The sequence below is a fragment of the Oncorhynchus mykiss genome, chromosome 9 (genome assembly GCF_057628025.1).
Source record: "Oncorhynchus mykiss isolate SJ-2025 chromosome 9, ASM5762802v1, whole genome shotgun sequence".
NCBI classification, from domain to species: domain Eukaryota; kingdom Metazoa; phylum Chordata; class Actinopteri; order Salmoniformes; family Salmonidae; genus Oncorhynchus; species Oncorhynchus mykiss.
This window is the reverse complement of record NC_143030.1, coordinates 8,906,689-8,929,716: the sequence shown is the minus strand read 5'-3', so window position 1 is coordinate 8,929,716 and position 23,028 is coordinate 8,906,689. Positions and strand designations below refer to the sequence as shown.

Here is a 23,028-nt window from a genome sequence, read left to right as displayed (position 1 = left end):
GTGTAGGAGCGGGAGATTCCAAGATGTGGGAAGTGTGCAAGAGGGCAATGGGACAGAAGATTGCGTAGTTTCGGTGGATAAAGTTGTGTGTGTCAAATGTAGTGGTGCCCATGTTGCTTGGGATCGGTTGTGTCCGGTGAGAGAGAGGCAGGTTGAGGTGACCAGAGTCAGAGTAGTGCAGAAGGTGTCTGAGGCAGTGCAAAAAAGTAAATGGGTCAAGTGTGATAGTAGATTTGTGCCAGCAAAAAAAAAAACGCCACCTGCTGGAGAAGACAGGTTTTGGGCCCAGTTATCCTTCTGGCTTTGCCTCTTTCTCACGCATGCCCACCTGCCACGGCTCGTGGTAAAAGTAAAACACGGACTGGATTTTCAAAAACACCGATTAGAAGTGTCACTTACCAAACTCCCAACTTTTATCATTGATTGGCAGCATTATTTATCAATGAACGTGCAAAGGAACGGGAACCGTAACATTGCCGCTACCTCGCTTGTATTCAATAATCCATGATTTATGGACGATAGGAGGAGTCCTACTGCCACCAAAGACTGACGTTTATGGTCAAAACAAGGAAATGTAAAGCCCCTTTACCATTATGATTGTCAAATAAGTGTATATCGAATCATATTCTTTTTGTTGCATGAATCCATTATTATAAAGTGCACATTTTTTGCTCTCTTGGAAGTAGAAGAAGAGGGCAACTGGCTTTATCACGGGAAAATGGGCAAGTAGCTAGGAAAGGAAAGGGAACTAAGGAATTAAACGGAGAGTCTTGTATCTGCGTTGGGTTTTTTGTTCGTTGGTGACGCAGGAACGGCGTCTCTTCTCTGTCCCGGGGTGAGTATATTCATTCCGACGCAAAATGTTTCCTAAACTGAAGCAAACGGAACGAAACGGGGAGTTGTCCAACCTGATGTTGTCCAATAGAACATTCGCTTGCTCTGTTCGCGTCGGTAAACGGTTTCCGTAATGAACACGCCCCCTGTGGTCTTGTTCGGGTAGGATATGGAAACATGGCGAGCGTTGAAATAGCAGCGGAACACGAACGGATCTTACGGGAGATAGAGAGCACAGACACGAACTGTATCGGACCGACACTCCGGTAAGATAAGAGTCCGGTAGTCGGGACGTATTCTTGTAATGATTTGGTGTAAAAGGCAGTTTTTAACCCCGTTACCGGGGAAGAGTTGAAAACGACTGGAGAGTCCATCTCTCCCCTTCGGCTAAGCTAACAACTCCTCTTCGGGGTTACAGATTTATTTTGCTAACCGGGTCAAACTTGTTGAAGAAGCTGTAACTAGTTGTGTTAACTAACTAATTAACCACAAAACACACCATTTTGTTATTCTGGCCAAACAAATTACAGTGATCATGAACATATGTTTTCAGTTGATGTAAAAAAAAAAAAAAAATAGAGGGTAACACTTGACAAGTGTGTTATCCGATTAGCTGTGCTAACTAGCCTAACAACCCTCACTAGCCTAACAACCCTCACTAGCCTAACAACCCTCACTAGCCTAACAACCCTCACTAGCCTAACAACCCTAACCTGACTAACCCTCACTACCCTACCTAGCCCTCACTAGCCTAACAACCCTCACTAGCCTAACAACCCTCACTAGCCTAACAACCCTCACTAGCCTAACAACCCTCACTAGCCTAACAACCCTATCCTGACTAACCCATACTACCCTACCTAGCCCTCACTAGCCTAACAACCCTCACTAGCCTAACAACCCTCACTAGCCTAACAACCCTATCCTGACTAACCCATACTACCCTACCTAGCCCTCACTAGCCTAACAACCCTCACTAGCCTAACAACCCTCACTAGCCTAACAACCCTCACTAGCCTAACAACCCTAGCCTGACTAACCCATACTACCCTACCTAGCCCTCACTAGCCTAACAACCCTCACTAGCCTAACAACCCTCACTAGCCTAACAACCCTCACTAGCCTAACAACCCTCACTAGCCTAACAACCCTCACTAGCCTAACAACCCTAGCCTGACTACCCTACCTAGCCTGACTACCCTACCTTCCCTACCTAGCCTGACTACCCTACCTTCCCTACCTACCCTACCTAGCCTGACTACCCTACCTAGCCTGACTACCCTACCTAGCCTGACTACCCTACCTTCCCTACCTATCCTACCCTACCTAGCCTGACTACCCTACCTAGCCTGACTACCCTACCTAGCCTACCTAGCCTGACTAGCTAGCAGCTAACGTTAGTTAGCCAAAGTGAATAAACAGTTGATGAACTGCCAAAATACATCCTCTAACACGTTTACGATTAGGGTTTTTTAAGGGTGTAACACAATGAAAAGGTGGTTCTACTGTTATACTTTGTATTTCATGTCATGGCAAAGCTTTTCGGGAACACAGTACATTTTTTATATATTTGACGAGGATTTATCATTTCTGAGGTACAGTGTGTTAATTTTCAAGTGATCTGTAAAAGGTGGCGCAGACTGGTCAACCATAATCCCTAGTCCAATAATGATACCAAATCACCTGTCTGGATTCTTCAATTCAACACTTGTTGTTGTTGTCCAATATCTCATAATGTTGACATTTTCATGGCTGATGTAGAAGACTGAGCTGATTTTTCAACTACAAGTGCAATTTATGAAATGCAAAAGAGACAATACTGGAATACATAATTATATTTATTTAAGACCAATAATTTAAGGTAGGGCGGTCATAGTATGAACAGCTCTTTATGGTTTGTACAATACCAACGAACCGTTTCATTCTAATTTAATTAAATTGTTTCAAACTACTTTATGCAGATGAACAATGCAAATTATTTAGTGAATTGCAATGCACCATAGCCACACACACACACACACTTCTCACTTAGTCTGAACTATAACACAGAAGGCTACACTAGTAGTCTAATAACATAGCTTACTTCCTAAGGTAAGCTGCCTGCTAGCCAGCTGCAAATCAAGATGGGTGTGACACATTTTCAATTCACTGGTATTTTAGCTAGCTATATATATATATATATATATATATATATATATATATATATATATATATATATATATATATATATATATATATATATATATATATATATATATATATATATATATATCAGACTGTAGCCACTGAATTCTGGTAGTTTTAGACTTGAAATAACTAAACGATAATTCACCTTTCACCCAGAGCGTTACCTCAGCGAACAGCGTCGAGCCAACAAACAGTCCCTCACACAGCTAGCATCTCGTCATGAAAACGGGTGACGACCCACACACCAAAATGTAGCTACGAAGCTCTACTTTGTAACCTGCTATACATTTTTTTTCTTTTGTATGTATTTTTTAAATTGCACATCTGAATGACAGAAGCGAAGGAAAAACACATCTACACCTATCAGATTAGAGCCTTAAAACAGACAAGACATCTATCGCCATCAGATTAGAGCCTTAAAACAGACAAGACATCTATCGCCATCAGATTAGAGCCTTAAAACAGACAAGACATCTATCGCCAACAGATTAGAGCCTTAAAACAGACAAGACATCTATCGCCATCAGATTAGAGCCTTAAAACAGACAAGGCATCTATCACCATCAGATTAGAGCCTTAAAACAGACAAGACATCTATCGCCATCAGATTAGAGCCTTAAAACAGACAAGGCATCTATCGCCATCAGATTAGAGCCTTAAAACAGACAAGGCATCTATCGCCATCAGATTAGAGCCTTAAAACAGACAAGGCATCTATCGCCATCAGATTAGAGCCTTAAAACAGACAAGACATCTATCGCCATCAGATTAGAGCCTTAAAACAGACAAGACATCTATCGCCAACAGATTAGGGGGGGCAATGTAGCCTGTTTTTTGCCCCCCCCCCCCCACTGTGGTTCTGAAATCACCATCACCCACTAATTAACTTGAATAATTAACTTGTCATCATCAGCAGATTGTGTGAGCTAGTAATGTGTCCATATTTCTCATTTACAAATTAGCTATATTTAAAAATATATATTTTTACCTTTTTATTTAACTAGGCAAGTCAGTTAAGAACACATTCTTATTTACAATGACTGCCAAACCCCTGGGCCAATTGGGAGTCCCATAGGTCGGCGCACAACCACGGCCGGTTGTTATACAGCCTGGATTCGAACCAGGGTGCCTGTAGTGACCTTAGACCGCTGCGCCACTCATGCAGGCAAACATTTGACGATCCCACCCGGTGTGTCTGGTCTGAGCATTTTTAAACGTTTGAATTGGGGAGCGACTTGTGAATCGTTACATCCCTGCTAGTCATTCAACTTTGTGTGGTCATTGCATTGTCATTAAGTATTGTAATCGCTGGCTCATCAAATGTGGGTGTAAACGTGTGTGTGTGTGTGTGTGTGTTCATTGTCACACAGTATTGTGCTGCAGTGCACCCCCCCCCCCCCCAGTCTTGGTATGAATCTCAGTTGATACACGGACCAAGCTCCCAAGCTAACTATGACTCAGAACACAACAACGACCACACACACACACAACGATCCAAAACACAGCTTTCAGACGGTGTCATGTACCACTGAACTGCAATCCAGTGTTTACTCTGCCCAAACCTATGATTCTTTTACATATAATCAACTAGAAGTGCCACTCCCTGTGTGAGTCACCTGGCCACATAGCTACAGTTGCACAATGCTGTTTTGACTTATGTGCTTGCTCTGGGGAAACTGTGAGGTCATTTTGGATCCTTGACCCAACAGGGAGTGGTGGGAATGGATCTGTAATGACAGTTTCACATCCCTACGTTTGTGAACGAGGTTACATTTTTAGATGCATCCTGAGGTGGTGGTTGTTGTTGTTGTTGCTGCATACGATCCTCAGTCATTGCACTTCCTTGTTGTTTCCAGGGGGAAAGTATAATCGTCTAGGCAACTGGTTGTTTCCTGAAGGTTTTGCTCGTAGTACATTCCTTTGGCTATCGTGTCGTCTTGAAGGAGGGGTGTGTGTGTGTGTGAGGGGTACAAACTCTAGCTAGATGCAGGTTTCGGCTGGTACTACATTCCTCTGAGTCTCACTGACAGGCTAGTTATTTTTGAACCAATAGAGCCAAATCAATAACTGGTGTGAACTGCTCTGGTGTCTGTGTGTGTGTGTGTGTGTGATTCTAACATTCCGGGGTGAAGAAGAGGGAAGCACGGATCGGAGCCTTCCTCATCCTCTACCTGAGGAATCACTCCCACGGCCAGGAGGGGGGGACTTTAGGGAGAGATTCTTGCCCCCCCCCTCTCTGTTCTCTCAGTTCAATTCAGAGGGTTTTATTTGCCTTATTTATAATTTTATTTAAAAACACATGTTAACATTAGTTTATTTTCTACTTCACTAGCTTTGGCAATACATTTTTTTTTACAGCAAACATTACACTCACAAAAGTTCCAAAACAATAAATAGATTTCAAATGTCATGTTAAAAAAGGGAACATAAATAAACATCAATGTGGGTCGTATTTACAGTGTGGTCGTATTTACAATGTGGGTCGTTTTTACAATGTGGGTCTTATTTACAGTGTGGGTCGTATTTACAGAGTTGGTCGTATTTACAGTGTGGTCGTTTTTACAATGTGGGTCGTGTTTACAGTGTGGGTCGTGTTTACAGTGTGGGTCGTATTTACAATGGTGTCTGTTCTTCACTGGTTGACCTTTTATTGTGGCAACAGGTCACAAATCTTGCTGCTGTGATGGCACAATGTGGTATTTCACCCAGTAGATATGGGAGTTTATCAAAATTGGGTTTGTTTTTTCGAATTCTTTGTAGATCTGTGTAATCTGAAGGAAATATGTGTCTCTAATATGGTCATACACTTCCTAACCTCCTATCAAATGTATCTGTTTCCACCTCATTTTGTGGGCAGTGAGCACATAGCCTGTCCAGGTGGGGCGGCAGGGTAGCCTAGTGAGGACTAGTTGAACTAGTAACCGAAAGGTTGCAAGTTCAAATCTCCGAGCTGACAAGGTTTGTTTGTGTTTGTGAACGGATCCCAAGAACCAGCTTGCTTAGGGGACTCTTCTCCAGGTTCATCTCTCTGTAGGTGATGGCTTTGTTATGGAAGGTTTGGGAATCTTTTCTTTTTAGGTGGCTTTGGATAATTATTGGATATCGGCCTAATTCTGCTCTGCATGCATTATTTGGTGTTTTACGTTGTACACTGAGGATATTTTTTCAGAATTCTGCGTGCAGAGTCTCAATTTGGTGTTTGACCCATTTTGTGAAGTCTTGGTTGGTGAGCGGACCCCAGACCTCACAACCGTAAAGGGCAATGGGCTCTATGACTGATTTAAGTATTTTTAGCCAGATCCTAATTGGTATGTTAAATGTTATGTTCCTTTTGATGGCATAGAATGCCCTTCTTGCCTTGTCTCTCAGATCGTTCACAGTTTTGTGGAAGTTACCTGTGGCGCTGATGTTTAGGCCAAGGAATGCAGGGTGAATACGTGGTCTGTCGTACGGTAATTTCATAAAAGCCAATTTTACATTTTCTCAGCGCTTTGTTTTCGTACGAGTCTGCTGTTAATGCAGAGGATTTTCCCAAGGTTGCTGTTGACGCATATCCCACGGTAGTTATTGGGGTCACATTTGGGGTGATCAGTCCTTGGTTCCAAATATTGGGGAAGATGCCAGAGGTAAGGTTGTCTTTTAATAGTTGATTCTAAAATATGTATTTGATAATGTATACTTGTGCTGTTTGTTCTTTGTTAAAGAGCCAAAAAGATTGGAGAAGTGGTTTATCCATACATCTCCATTTTGGATAGATAATTCTTCGTGTTTGTTTAGTGTTTTCCAATTTTCCCAGAAGTGGTTAGTCTATGGATTCTTCAATTACATTGAGCTGATTTCTGACATGCTGTTCCTTCTTTTTCCGTAGTGTATTTCTGTATTGTTTTAGTGATTCACCATAGTGAAGGCGTAGACTCAGGTTTTCTGGGTCTCTATGTCTTTGGTTGGATAGGTTTCTCAATTTCTTTCTTAGATTTTTGCCTTCATCAAACCATTTGTCTTTGTTGTTCCTTTTCTGCTTGCGATTTTTTTGATTTGATTAGGAAGCTGAAAGGTCAAATATACTGTTTAGGCTTTCTACTGCCAAGTTTGTCCAGGAAATTGTCCAGAATTGATTTAATGTGTTGCCTGATTAATTTTTGGTAGGTTTCTACTCTCTCTTTCCTCGTGGTCAGAGAGGACACTCTTAGCAGTCATCAGCAATTAACCTGCACACAATAACATTGAGGAAGCCTTCACAAATTACCTTCTACACACACACATTACATAGTGTCAGGGCCAAACCCAGGAGGAGTCAACACACTACAGTGTCAGGGCCAAACACAGGAATCAACACATTACATAGTGTCAGGGCCAAACCCAGGAGGAGGAGCCAACACACATTACATAGTGTCAGGGCCAAACCCAGGAGGAGGAGCCAACACACATTACATAGTGTCAGGGCCAAACCCAGGAGGAGGAGCCAACACACATTACATAGTGTCAGGGCCAAACCCAGGAGGAGTCAACACACTATACAGTGTCAGGGCCAAACCCAGGAGGAGGAGCCAACACACTATACAGTGTCAGGGCCAAACCCAGGAGGAGTCAACACACTATACAGTGTCAGGGCCAAACACAGGAGGAGTCAACACACTACACAGTGTCAGGGCCAAACCCAGGAGGAGTCAACACACTACACAGTGTCAGGGCCAAACCCAGGAGGACACAGGAGTCAACACACTACACAGGAGGAGGAGTCAACACACTACAGTGTCAGGGCCAAACACAGGAGGAGGAGCCAACACACTACACAGTGTCAGGGCCAAACACAGGAGGAGGAGCCAACACACTACACAGTGTCAGGGCCAAACACAGGAGGAGGAGTCAACAAACTACAGTGTCAGGGCCAAACACAGGAGGAGGAGCCAACACACTACACAGTGTCAGGGCCAAACACAGGAGGAGGAGCCAACACACTACACAGTGTCAGGGCCAAACACAGGAGGAGGAGCCAACACACTACACAGTGTCAGGGCCAAACCCAGGAGGAGGAGCCAACACACTACACAGTGTCAGGGCCAAACCCAGGAGGAGGAGCCAAGCTCTCAGGAGGTTTGTGTTCTAATTAGTTTATTTTGTCCTTTCAGTCCTTTCTATTGTGGAGCGGTGAGAACTAAAGACCTGTCTTTCCCCCACTACGGCCCCGGTCGTGTCTCTCCGTCACTACGGCCCCGGTCGTGTCTCTCCGTCACTACGGCCCCGGTCGTGTCTCTCCGTCACTACGGCCCCGGTCGTGTGTCTCTCCGTCACTACGGCCCCGGTCGTGTGTCTCTCCGTCACTACGGCCCCGGTCGTGTGTCTCTCCGTCACTACGGCCCCGGTCGTGTCTCTCTCCGTCACTACGGCCGCGGTCGTGTCTCTCTCTGTCACTACGGCCCCGGTCGGGTCTCTCTCTGTCACTACGGCTCCGGTCGTGTCTCTCTCCGTCACTACGGCCCCGGTCGGGTCTCTCTCCGTCACTACGGCCCCGGTCGGGTCTCTCTCCGTCACTACGGCCCCGGTCGGGTCTCTCTCCGTCACTACGGCCCCGGTCGGGTCTCTCTCCGTCACTACGGCCCCGGTCGGGTCTCTCTCCGTCACTACGGCCCCGGTCGGGTCTCTCTCCGTCACTACGGCCCCGGTCGGGTCTCTCTCCGTCACCACGGCCCCGGTCGTGTCTCTCCGTCACTACGGCCCCGGTCGTGTCTCTCTCCGTCACTACGGCCCCGGTCGGGTCTCTCTCCGTCACTACGGCCCCGGTCGGGTCTCTCTCCGTCACTACGGCCCCGGTCGGGTCTCTCTCCGTCACCACGGCCCCGGTCGGGTCTCTCTCCGTCACTACGGCCCCGGTCGGGTCTCTCCCCCACTACGGCCCCGGTCGGGTCTCTCCCCCACTACGGCCCCGGTCGGGTCTTTCCCCCACTACGGACATCAGTATGGGTGTATTGGTGTGTATGTGGTTGAACAGTAGTCTGTAATATACATAGTGTTTACAGGCCAGTGAGGCTATATGATCATTATGTTGTCTAGCTAGACTAGTTTCCTTCACTAATCCTACCTACCACTGTCTCCCATTCTCACCATAGGCAACAACACACACGGACTGCTCTGACTCTGGTAGAGCCCTCAGGACTTTTTATAGGGCTGAGCTTCCAAGTTTGTGAGCATGAATAAAGGCTATAAATGGCGTGTGTTGGTCTGAGTACAGAAGGATGACTCAGGAGAGTGTGTGTGTAGCACTCTTGTGGGTGAGCCACTCCCTGCCCTGCCCCACTAGCACAACCCTGTTGAGACACACACACACAGCTGTTGAGAGGTGCATAGTGGGTGTGAATCCTTATAGAGACCCCAGTTAGATAGCTGCTCTAAAGTTACATTTCCCGCTTTTAAACCTTTTTATGAAGTCACACTGACACACTCTGCTGTTGTTAGTGATGTCACAATCATCACTCAGCAATTTCTGATGATGTCATAATGATAGCTCTGCAGTTTGCGGCGTCACAAAGGTGGCTCGGCAGTTTGCGGTAGTGCGTAGTGGGTAGTGGGTAGTGCGTAGCTCCTTAGGTTAACGTTATGTAACTACATAATTTAGTAGTGGGTTGTGGGTAGTGGGTAGCTCCTTAGGTTAACGTTATGTAACTGCATCATTTAGTAGTGGGTAGTGCGTAGTGTGTAGTGGGTAGTGGGTAGCTCCTTAGGTTAACGTTATGTAACTGCATCATTTAGTAGTGGGTAGTGCGTAGTGGGTAGTGGGTAGTGCGTAGAGGGTAGTGGGTAGCTCCTTAGGTTAACGTTATGTAACTGCATCATTTAGTAGTGGGTAGTGCGTAGTGAGTAGCTCCTTAGGTTAACGTTATGTAACTACATAATTTAGTAGTGGGTAGTGTGTAGTGGGTAGTGGGTAGCTCCTTAGGTTAACGTTATGTAACATAATTTTAACGTTTTAAAGATGCATTATGCAGAAATCTCTCCTCCATTTTCTGGTTGCTTAAATCTAATAGTTGTCCTAATTTCAGTTTATGTGACAAAATTAGAAGTAAAAAATTAAAAGTACAGTATAGAGAATCATTGTATATCTTTCCATAACCCCCCCCCAATTTTTTTAATAATGTCCATTTTTAGCTGTTTGAAGCTGGTGTACAAAAAATGAAACTAAAATATGAAAAAACTAAACTTAAAGATTCACCCATTTTTGAAAGTGATATTGTTTCCGTGCATCTCAGAGTGAGGTGCTATCAATTCTCGGGGGGGGTCATTTCACGTTTTCATGTGCGTCTCAGAGCTATCGCCGTTCAAACGGGTAGAAATTCAGCCGGTTACGACGTAGCGCCGTGATAAAGTGTCTCTCACTACCGTGGAAGTTAGACGGTCAGATTTAAACACTGATGTCATAACGCAGGTGGCTGTCTTCTCTTGAATGAGCCGCTGATCATATTTCTTGTTTTTAGGATATTCCCTACCTTGAGTAAATGTAATTTTAATAGAGGGTCTAACACATGTCTCCTATTTGTCTACCTCTTTAGTCCAGAATGCATTGCATGTTGCCGTTGTGAATGACTCCACTCTGCGAGGCACATCGATCTGCAGGTTAAACATGGTGAGAGAGAGTGCACATGTTTTTTTTTTTGTTGGCGTTTTGACAGTTAACTACTGTAGCTACTTCACATGCTGATATTGACTTTGACGTTATTGTGTGTAGCTACCTAGCTAGCTAGCCCATAGAGAGAGCATTGCATTGTGGGTGTTGTAGTCGATTTCCACAACTGTTTTCACATTCACAATGCTTCCTCCATTCTCTCTCATCCTGCGTGATACTGTTAAGTGTAATATTGCGTGTGTAAATGCTGCTCCATCCAAATTTTAAGAATATTTATATCCTCTTAACAATTTGCTAGTAAACAACCGATTTGAAATCGTGATTTTTCTCTCGTATCGGTCATGTGATTTAATTTGTCCTGCAGCCATGTTGTCATATCATGTTACTTTCTCTAATAATGTCTTGTAGTGGTATTGTTAAGTAGTGCTGGTCAGCTGGGTGGCTCATGTTAGCTGGTCAGCTGGGTGGCTCATGTTAGCTGGTCAGCTGGGTGGCTCATGTTAGACCGGTCAGCTGGGTGGCTCATGTTAGCCGGGTCAGCTGGGTGGCTCATGTTAGCCGGGTCAGCTGGGTGGCTCATGTTAGCCGGGTCAGCTGGGTGGCTCATGTTAGCCGGGTCAGCTGGGTGGCTCATGTTAGCTGGTCAGCTGGGTGGCTCATGTTAGACCGGTCAGCTGGGTGGCTCATGTTAGCCGGGTCAGCTGGGTGGCTCATGTTAGCCGGGTCAGCTGGGTGGCTCATGTTAGCCGGGTCAGCTGGGTGGCTCATGTTAGCCGGGTCAGCTGGGTGGCTCATGTTAGCTGGTCAGCTGGGTGGCTCATGTTAGACCGGTCAGCTGGGTGGCTCATGTTAGCCGGGTCAGCTGGGTGGCTCATGTTAGCCGGGTCAGCTGGGTGGCTCATGTTAGCTGGTCAGCTGGGTGGCTCATGTTAGACCGGTCAGCTGGGTGGCTCATGTTAGCCGGGTCAGCTGGGTGGCTCATGTTAGCCGGGTCAGCTGGGTGGCTCATGTTAGCCGGGTCAGCTGGGTGGCTCATGTTAGCCGGGTCAGCTGGGTGGCTCATGTTAGCCGGGTCAGCTGGGTGGCTCATGTTAGCCGGGTCAGCTGGGTGGCTCATGTTAGCCGGGTCAGCTGGGTGGCTCATGTTAGCCGGGTCAGCTGGGTGGCTCATGTTAGCCGGGTCAGCTGGGTGGCTCATGTTAGCCGGGTCAGCTGGGTGGCTCATGTTAGCCGGGTCAGCTGGGTGGCTCATGTTAGCCGGGTCAGCTGGGTGGCTCATGTTAGCCGGGTCAGCTGGGTGGCTCATGTTAGCCGGGTCAGCTGGGTGGCTCATGTTAGCCGGGTCAGCTGGGTGGCTCATGTTAGCCCGGTCAGCTGGGTGGCTCATGTTAGCCCGGTCAGCTGGGTGGCTCATGTTAGCCCGGTCAGCTGGGTGGCTCATGTTAGCCCGGTCAGCTGGGTGGCTCATGTTAGCCCGGTCAGCTGGGTGGCTCATGTTAGCCCGGTCAGCTGGGTGGCTCATGTTAGCCCGGTCAGCTGGGTGGCTCATGTTAGCCCGGTCAGCTGGGTGGCTCATGTTAGCCCGGTCAGCTGGGTGGCTCATGTTAGCCCGGTCAGCTGGGTGGCTCATGTTAGCCCGGTCAGCTGGGTGGCTCATGTTAGCCCGGTCAGCTGGGTGGCTCATGTTAGCCCGGTCAGCTGGGTGGCTCATGTTAGCCCGGTCAGCTGGGTGGCTCATGTTAGCCCGGTCAGCTGGGTGGCTCATGTTAGCCCGGTCAGCTGGGTGGCTCATGTTAGCCCGGTCAGCTGGGTGGCTCATGTTAGCCCGGTCAGCTGGGTGGCTCATGTTAGCCGGGTCAGCTGGGTGGCTCATGTTAGCCCGGTCAGCTGGGTGGCTCATGTTAGCCCGGTCAGCTGGGTGGCTCATGTTAGCCCGGTCAGCTGGGTGGCTCATGTTAGCCGGGTCAGCTGGGTGGCTCATGTTAGCCGGGTCAGCTGGGTGGCTCATGTTAGCCCGGTCAGCTGGGTGGCTCATGTTAGCGGGTTAGCGGGTCAGCTGGGTGGCTCATGTTAGCCCGGTCAGCTGGGTGGCTCATGTTAGCCCGGTCAGCTGGGTGGCTCATGTTAGCCCGGTCAGCTGGGTGGCTCATGTTAGCCCGGTCAGCTGGGTGGCTCATGTTAGCCCGGTCAGCTGGGTGGCTCATGTTAGCCCGGTCAGCTGGGTGGCTCATGTTAGCCCGGTCAGCTGGGTGGCTCATGTTAGCCCGGTCAGCTGGGTGGCTCATGTTAGCCCGGTCAGCTGGGTGGCTCATGTTAGCCCGGTCAGCTGGGTGGCTCATGTTAGCCCGGTCAGCTGGGTGGCTCATGTTAGCGGGTTAGCTACTTACCCATCACGCAATGCGGCTCACGGGATACGGAAGGGTTGTGCCAGAGTGTTGTCGTTGCAGTAGTCAAGTAACAGGGATACGTGTTGTTGTCGTTGCAGTAGTGAGGTAACGGGTACGTGTTGTTGTCGTTGCAGTAGTCAAGTAACTGGGATACGTGTTGTCGTTGCAGTAGTGAGGTAACGGGGATACGTGTTGTTGTCGATGCAGTAGTGAGGTAACAGGGATACGTGTTGTTGTCGTTGCAGTAGTGAGGTAACGGGTACGTGTTGTTGTCGTTGCAGTAGTCAAGTAACTGGGATACGTGTTGTCGTTGCAGTAGTGAGGTAACGGGGATACGTGTTGTTGTCGATGCAGTAGTGAGGTAACAGGGATACGTGTTGTTGTCGATGCAGTAGTGAGGTAACAGGGATACGTGTTGTTGTCGTTGCAGTAGTGAGGTAACGGGTACGTGTTGTTGTCGTTGCAGTAGTCAAGTAACTGGGATACGTGTTGTCGTTGCAGTAGTGAGGTAACGGGGATACGTGTTGTTGTCGATGCAGTAGTGAGGTAACAGGGATACGTGTCGTTGACCTGGTGAGGTAACAGGGATACGTGTCGTTGACCTGGTGAGGTAACAGGGATACGTGTCGTTGACCTGGTGAGGTAACAGGGATACGTGTCGTTGACCTGGTGAGGTAACAGGGATACGTGTCGTTGACCTGGTGAGGTAACGGGGATACGTGTCGTTGACCTGGTGAGGTAACAGGGATACGTGTCGTTGACCTGGTGAGGTAACGGGGATACGTGTCGTTGACCTGGTGAGGTAACGGGGATACGTGTCGTTGACCTGGTGAGGTAACGGGGATACGTGTCGTTGACCTGGTGAGGTAACGGGGATACGTGTCGTTGACCTGGTGAGGTAACAGGGATACGTGTCGTTGACCTGGTGAGGTAACGGGGATACTGCATGTTCTCGTCATTGTGAGCACTGCTTGTTTCTGCCTTCTGTTTCATGTCAACATAGCTACTTCCCTCAAACACTGTACTGTAGAGTGCCAGGCACCAAGCTATCTATGAGCGAATGCATCCGTGTGTGTGTGTGTGTGTGTGTGTGTGTTACACTAGCATGGGAAGTGTTATGAAATGTGAGATGCAACGTGTCAAATTATTATTTTTTCCATATACATATATTTAGTTTTCAAAATGTAACCTTTTATCTAGGCAAGTCAGTTAAGAACAAATTCTTGTTTACAATGACGGCCTACCGGGGAACAGGGGGTTTAACTGCCTTGTTCAGGGGCAAAACAACATATTTTTTACCTTGTCAGCTCCGGGGATTCAATCTAGCAACCTTTCAGGTTACTGGCCCAACACTAACCACTAGGCTACCTGCCTCTAACCACTAGGCCACCTGCCTCTAACCACTAGGCTACCTGCCTCTAACCACTAGGCTACCTGCCTCTAACCACTAGGCTACTTGCTCTAACCACTAGGCTACTTGCTCTAACCACTAGGCTACCTGCTCTAACCACTAGGCTACCTGCTCTAACCACTAGGCTACCTGCTCTAACCACTAGGCTACCTGCTCTAACCACTAGGCTACCTGCTCTAACCACTAGGCTACCTGCTCTAACCACTAGGGTACCTGCTCTAACCACTAGGGTACCTGCCTCTAACCACTAGGCTGCCTGCCTCTAACCACTAGGCTACCTGCCTCTAACCACTAGGCTACCTGCCTCTAACCACGAGGCTACCTGCCTCTAACCACGAGGCTACCTGCCTCTAACCACGAGGCTACCTGCCTCTAACCACGAGGCTACCTGCCTCTAACCACGAGGCTACCTGCCTCTCACCACGAGGCTACCTGCCTCTCACCACGAGGCTACCTGCCTCTAACCACGAGGCTACCTGCCTCTCACCACTAGGCTACCTGCCTCTCACCACTAGGCTATCTGCCTCTCACCACTAGGCTCCCTGCCTCTCACCACTAGGCTCCCTGCCTCTCACCACGAGGCTCCCTGCCTCTCACCACGAGGCTACCTGCCTCTAACCACGAGGCTACCTGCCTCTAACCACGAGGCTACCTGCCTCTAACCACGAGGCTACCTGCCTCTAACCACGAGGCTACCTGCCTCTAACCACGAGGCTACCTGCCTCTCACCACGAGGCTACCTGCCTCTCACCACGAGGCTACCTGCCTCTAACCACGAGGCTACCTGCCTCTCACCACTAGGCTACCTGCCTCTCACCACTAGGCTACCTGCCTCTCACCACTAGGCTCCCTGCCTCTCACCACGAAGCTCCCTGCCTCTAACCACGAGGCTACCTGCCTCTAACCACGAGGCTACCTGCCTCTCACCACGAGGCTACCTGCCTCTCACCACGAGGCTACCTGCCTCTAACCACGAGGCTACCTGCCTCTCACCACTAGGCTACCTGCCTCTCACCACTAGGCTACCTGCCTCTCACCACTAGGCTCCCTGCCTCTCACCACGAAGCTCCCTGCCTCTCACCACGAGGCTCCCTGCCTCTCACCACGAGTCTGCTACCTGCCGCCCCAAAATGAATGGAGACATAACAGTCTTGTGTGTTTGCCATATGTGGACAGGATAGGAATAACTTGTGTGGGACTTTTTTATTTTGACGAGGTCAGCAGAGAGGAAGTGGGGTTTGGAAAGTCTGTATTTAATAATTCCATCCTTTTTTAGATATTTTGTCTCAAATTCCCCGAGTCATAATGACCAACAGTCCTGGCCACCGGCATTATACGTTTTTTAAATGGAATTGTATTTAACTTCTGGTGTCCCACGGACTGTTTGTTGTGCAACCCAATACAGTAGAAAGTAACGCTAGTGTATGTAAATACTGGGTTAGGCTGGACTACAGCCAGCTCTGGGTTAGGCTGGACTACAGCCAGCTCTGGGTTAGGCTGGACTACAGCCTTCTCTGGGTCAGGCTGGACTACAGCCAGCTCTGGGTCAGGCTGGACTACAGCCAGCTCTGGGTCAGGCTGGACTACAGCCAGCTCTGGGTCAGGCTGGACTACAGCCAGCTCTGGGTCAGGCTGGACTACAGCCAGCTCTGGGTCAGGCTGGACTACAGCCAGCTCTGGGTCAGGCTGGACTACAGCCAGCTCTGGGTCAGGCTGGACTACAGCCAGCTCTGGGTCAGGCTGGACTACAGCCAGCTCTGGGTCAGGCTGGACTACAGCCAGCTCGTGTCGGAGTACGAGTGCTGGTTTTGCATCAGTTTTGCTTTACAGATCACAATAATTAAGACTACTAGGACAGGAGGGCAACTGATCCTAGATCAGCACTCCATACAATCGAGGTCAAGATGAGCAAGTCTGCACAGTGCCTTGCTCAGGGTAAGACCTTAGCCAAGTTCAATGTAAAGTCTGGACCGGAGTAGTCTAGTCAACTGGAGTGGAGCAGTGATGATGTCATCGTGTGGGTCTAATAGGAGGAGATGAATGGAATGCTGACTCGTCCCGTATCCAGGGATAATGAACTCCTTTGGGCTAGGGTCTGGGGCGGCAGGTAGCCTAGTGGTTAGAGTGTTGGGCCAGTAACCTGAAAGGTTGCTAGATCGAATCCCCGAGCTGACAAGGTAAAAATCTGTTGTTCTCACTGTTCCTAGGCCGTCATTGTACATTCTAACATTCTTAAACTGACTTGCCTAGTTAAATAAAGGGTCTGCAGTATTAGGTGTACTAGTAGTTGTTTAACTAGAGTACTGTGTTTCACCCAGCGCTTAGAGGGAGCCAGCCTTTCTCCCTGTTTGCCCAGGGTTAGGTGCTGTTTGATTCTGAACTCTACTGGGGAACTCACACACACACACACACACACACACACACACACCTTCTGGGTACTGTACAAAAGGTACTGCATTTAGAAATGCCTTTGTGTGTAGTGTAGGAGGAAGTTGTCATGGCGTCAGACCCTCTCCATTGTACTCGTCGGGCATTTCCTCAACCACAGGAAGGGGGTGTGTTACAAACAGTGTTTTAAAAAAAAAATTTGCCGTGGGGTTCCGGGGGCATGCACCCCCGTGAGATTTTTTTTTTAAATTTTATTTTTTTGTAGGACATTCTACTCCCAAATGATTTTAACATTTAGCCGAAAATATTAGAGGTCGTCTTGGCCGCATTATTTAGTTGTTTTAAAGGTAATTTCCTGCATTTGTTCTCATTTTGTAATGGGTCAATGGAGGGTCAATGGAGGGTCAATGGAGGGTCAATGGAGGGTCAAAGGGAAAATGTTCTATTTTATTTTTAAAGTTCCAATACCTCCATTTTTATTTCTCTACCAGATTTCTGGGTAACAATTAAGTACCTTCCCTATATTGTTTTACATCAAAATGGCCAAAAAGAAACAAAAATCCACCACTATACTGTTTATACCTATCCAGACCCTACAGATACACTACTATACTGTTTATACCTATCCAGACCCTACAGATACACCACTATACTGTTTATACCTATCCAGACCCTACAGATCCACTACTATACTGTTTATACCTATCCAGACCCTACAGATACACTACTATACTGTTTATACCTATCCAGACCCTACAGATCCACCACTATACTGTTTATACCTATCCAGACCCTACAGATACACCACTATACTGTTTATACCTATCCAGACCCCACTACTATACTGTTTATACCTATCCAGACCCTACAGATACACCACTATACTGTTTATACCTATCCAGACCCTACAGATACACCACTATACTGTTTATACCTATCCAGACCCCACTACTATACTGTTTATACCTATCCAGACCCTACAGATCCACCACTATACTGTTTATACCTATCCAGACCCCACCACTATACTGTTTATACCTATCCAGACCCTACAGATCCATCACTATACTGTTCATACCTATCCAGACCCTACAGATACACTACTATACTGTTTATACCTATCCAGACCCTACAGATACACCACTATACTGTTTATACCTATCCAGACCCTACAGATCCACTACTATACTGTTTATACCTATCCAGACCCTACAGATCCACTAATATACTGTTTATACCTATCCAGACCCTACAGATCTACTACTATACTGTTTATACCTATCCAGACCCTACAGATACACCACTATACTGTTTATACCTATCCAGACCCTACAGATACACTACTATACTGTTTATACCTATCCAGACCCCACTACTATACTGTTTATACCTATCCAGACCCTACAGATCTACTACTATACTGTTTATACCTATCCAGACCCTACAGATCCACCACTATACTGTTTATACCTATCCAGACCCTACAGATACACTACTATACGGTTTATACCTATCCAGACCCTACAGATCCACTACTATACTGTTTATACCTATCCAGACCCTACAGATACACTACTATACGGTTTATACCTATCCAGACCCTACAGATCCACCAATATACTGTTTATACCTATCCAGACCCCACTACTACACTGTTTATACCTATCCAGACCCTACAGATCCACTACTATACTGTTTATACCTATCCAGACCCTACAGATCCACCACTATACTGTTTATACCTATCCAGACCCCACCACTATACTGTTTATACCTATCCAGACCCCACCACTACACTGTTTATACCTATCCAGACCCTACAGATCCACTACTATACTGTTTATACCTATCCAGACCCTACAGATCCACTACTATACTGTTTATACCTATCCAGACCCCACTACTACACTGTTTAGACCTATCCAGACCCTACAGATACACTACTATACTGTTTATACCTATCCAGACCCTACAGATCCACTACTATACTGTTTAGACCTATCCAGACCCTACAGATCCACTACTATACTGTTTATACCTATCCAGACCCTACAGATCCACCACTATACTGTTTATACCTATCCAGACCCCACTACTATACTGTTTATACCTATCCAGACCCTACAGATCCACTACTATACTGTTTATACCTATCCAAACCCTACAGATACATCACTATACTGTTTATACCTATCCAGACCCTACAGATCCACTACTATACTGTTTATACCTATCCAGACCCTACAGATCCACTACTATTCTGTTTATACCTATCCAGACCCTACAGATACACCACTATACTGTTTATACCTATCCAGACCCTACAGATCCACTACTATACTGTTTATAACTATCCAGACCCTACAGATCCACTATACTGTTTATACCTATCCAGACCCTACAGATCCACTACTATACTGTTTATACCTATCCAGACCCTACAGATCCACTACTATACTGTTTATACCTATCCAGACCCTACAGATACACCACTATACTGTTTATACCTATCCAGGCCCTACAGATCCACTACTATACTGTTTATACCTATCCAGACCCTACAGATCCACCAATATACTGTTTATACCTATCCAGACCCTACCACTATACTGTTTATACCTATCCAGACCCTACAGATACACTACTATACTGTTTATACCTATCCAGATCCCACTACTATACTGTTTATACCTATCCAGACCCTACAGATACACTACTATACTGTTTATACCTATCCAGACCCTACAGATCCACCACTATACTGTTTATACCTATCCAGACCCTACAGATCCACTACTATACTGTTTATACCTATCCAGACCCTACAGATCCACCAATATACTGTTTATACCTATCCAGATCCCACTACTATACTGTTTATACCTATCCAGACCCTACAGATACACTACTATACTGTTTATACCTATCCAGACCCTACAGATCCACTACTATACTGTTTATACCTATCCAGACCCTACAGATACACTACTGTACTGTTTATACCTATCCAGACCCTACAGATCCACTACTATACTGTTTATACCTATCCAGACCCTACAGATCCACCACTATACTGTTTATACCTATCCAGACCCTACAGATACACTACTATACTGTTTATACCTATCCAGACCCTACAGATCCACCACTATACTGTTTATACCTATCCAGACCCTACAGATCCACTACTATACTGTTTATACCTATCCAGACCCTACAGATCCACTACTATACTGTTTATACCTATCCAGAACCTACAGATCCACTACTATACTGTTTATACCTATCCAGACCCTACAGATCCACTACTATACTGTTTATACCTATCCAGACCCTACAGATACACTACTATACTGTTTATACCTATCCAGACCCCACCACTATACTGTTTATACCTATCCAGACCCTACAGATACACCACTATACTGTTTATACCTATCCAGACCCTACAGATCCACTACTATACTGTTTATACCTATCCAGACCCCACCACTATACTGTTTATACCTATCCAGACCCTACAGATCCACTACTATACTGTTTATACCTATCCAGACCTCACCACTATACTGTTTATACCTATCCAGACCTCACCACTATACTGTTTATACCTATCCAGACCCTACAGATCCACTAATACACTGTTTATACCTATCCAGACCCTACAGATCCACCACTATACTGTTTATACCTATCCAGACCCTACAGATACACTACTATACTGTTTATACCTATCCAGACCCTATAGATCCACCACTATACTGTTTATACCTATCCAGACCCTACAGATCCACTACTATACTGTTTATACCTATCCAGACCCTACAGATCCACTACTATACTGTTTATACCTATCCAGACCCTACAGATCCACCACTATACTGTTTATACCTATCCAGACCCTACAGATCCACTACTATACTGTTTATGCCTATCCAGACCCTACAGATACACCACTATACTGTTTATACCTATCCAGACCCTACAGATCCACCACTATACTGTTTATACCTATCCAGACCCTACAGATCCACTACTATACTGTTAATACCTATCCAGACCCCACATATACACTACTATACTGTTTATACCTATCCAGACCCTACAGATACACTACTATACTGTTTATACCTATCCAGACCCTACAGATCCACCACTATACTGTTTATACCTATCCAGACCCTACAGATCCACTACTATACTGTTTATACCTTTCCAGACCCTACAGATACACTACTATACTGTTTATACCTATCCAGACCCCACATATACACTACTATACTGTTTATACCTATCCAGACCCCACCACTATACTGTTTATACCTATCCAGACCCTACAGATCCACTACTATACTGTTTATACCTATCCAGACCCCACATATACACTACTATACTGTTTATACCTATCCAGACCCTACAGATCCACCACTATACTGTTTATACCTATCCAGACCCTACAGATCCACTACTATACTGTTTATACCTATCCAGACCCTACAGATCCACTACTATACTGTTTATACCTATCCAGACCCTACAGATTCACCACTATACTGTTTATACCTATCCAGACCCCACCACTATACTGTTTATACCTATCCAGACCCTACAGATACACTACTATACTGTTTATACCTATCCAGACCCTACAGATCTACTACTATACTGTTTATACCTATCCAGACCCTACAGATCCACTACTATACTGTTTATACCTATCCAGACCCTACAGATCCACTACTATACTGTTTATACCTATCCAGACCCTACAGATCCACTAATATACTGTTTATACCTATCCAGACCCTACAACAATGTAAATACCAAGACGAGGATACAGTGTAATGGCGTCCCCTGCCTGGTAGATAGTGTAATGGTGCCCCCTGCCTGGTAGGTGGTGTAATGGCGCCCCCTGCCGGGTAGGTGGTGGAGTGGCGCCCCCTGCCGGGTAGGTGGTGGAGTGGCTCCCCTTGCCGGGTAGGTGGTGGAGTGGCTCCCCTTGCCGGGTAGGTGGTGGAGTGGCGCCCCCTGCCGGGTAGGTGGTGGAGTGGCGGCCCCTGCCTGGGTAGGTGGTGGAGTGGCGGCCCCTGCCTGGGTAGGTGGTGGAGTGGCGGCCCCTGCCTGGGTAGGTGGTGGAGTGGCGGCCCCTGCCTGGGTAGGTGGTGGAGTGGCGGCCCCTGCCTGGGTAGGTGGTGGAGTGGCGGCCCCTGCCTGGGTAGGTGGTGGAGTGGCGGCCCCTGCCTGGGTAGGTGGTGGAGTGGCGGCCCCTGCCTGGGTAGGTGGTGGAGTGGCGGCCCCTGCCTGGGTAGGTGGTGGAGTGGCGGCCCCTGCCTGGGTAGGTGGTGGAGTGGCGGCCCCTGCCTGGGTAGGTGGTGGAGTGGCGGCCCCTGCCTGGGTAGGTGGTGGAGTGGCGGCCCCTGCCTGGGTAGGTGGTGGAGTGGCGGCCCCTGCCTGGGTAGGTGGTGGAGTGGCGGCCCCTGCCTGGGTAGGTGGTGGAGTGGCGGCCCCTGCCTGGGTAGGTGGTGGAGTGGCGCCCCCTGCCTGGGTAGGTGGTGTAGTGGCGCCCCCTGCCTGGGTAGGTGGTGTAATGGCGCCCCCTGCGGAGTAGGTGGTGTAATGGCGCCCCCTGCCTGGGTAGGTGGTGGAGTGGCGCCCCCTGCCTGGGTAGGTGGTGGAGTGGCGCCCCCTGCCTGGGTAGGTGGTGGAGTGGCGCCCCCTGCCTGGGTAGGTGGTGGAGTGGCGCCCCCTGCCTGGGTAGGTGGTGTAATGGCGCCCCCTGCGGAGTAGGTGGTGTAATGGCGCCCCCTGCCTGGTAGGTGGTGTAATGGCGCCCCTGCCTGGTAGGTGGTGTAATGGCGCCCCCTGCGGAGTTCCGTTCCCCCAACACTTTTTCATGTTTTAATTCCCTTTGTTGACACCCAGTACAAAAAAAATGTGTCCCTGAGATTAAATCTCTTTGGATAAAAGAGTCTTTCTGAATGTTGGTTCTCTCGTCATCTCCTCCAGGTCTGTGTATGACGGTCAGGAACATGGCGTGTTTATGGGGAAGCTGGACGGGAGGATTCGGAACCATGACCGGGACATCGAAAAGATGTGTAACCACCATTTCCAAGGCTTCGTTGACTCCATCACTGAACTACTCAAAGTCAGGGGAGAAGCACAGAAACTCAAGGTGAGGAGAGAGGGGGGGATGAGGAGAGAGA

At 47.6% G+C, this 23,028-nt stretch overlaps 1 protein-coding gene across 1 annotated transcript in view; it reads left to right on the top strand.

Annotated features, from left to right (window-relative positions):
* The first annotated feature begins 948 nt into the window (after positions 1–948).
* The window catches only part of exoc6b (exocyst complex component 6B), a 146,166-nt gene continuing 124,086 nt past the window's right edge, over positions 949–23,028 (top strand). The window contains 2 exon segments of the mRNA XM_090183403.1: positions 949–1,100; positions 22,832–22,997. Of these exon segments, the coding sequence (XP_090039529.1) occupies positions 1,012–1,100; positions 22,832–22,997 (255 nt within the window). The 5' untranslated portion in view covers positions 949–1,011.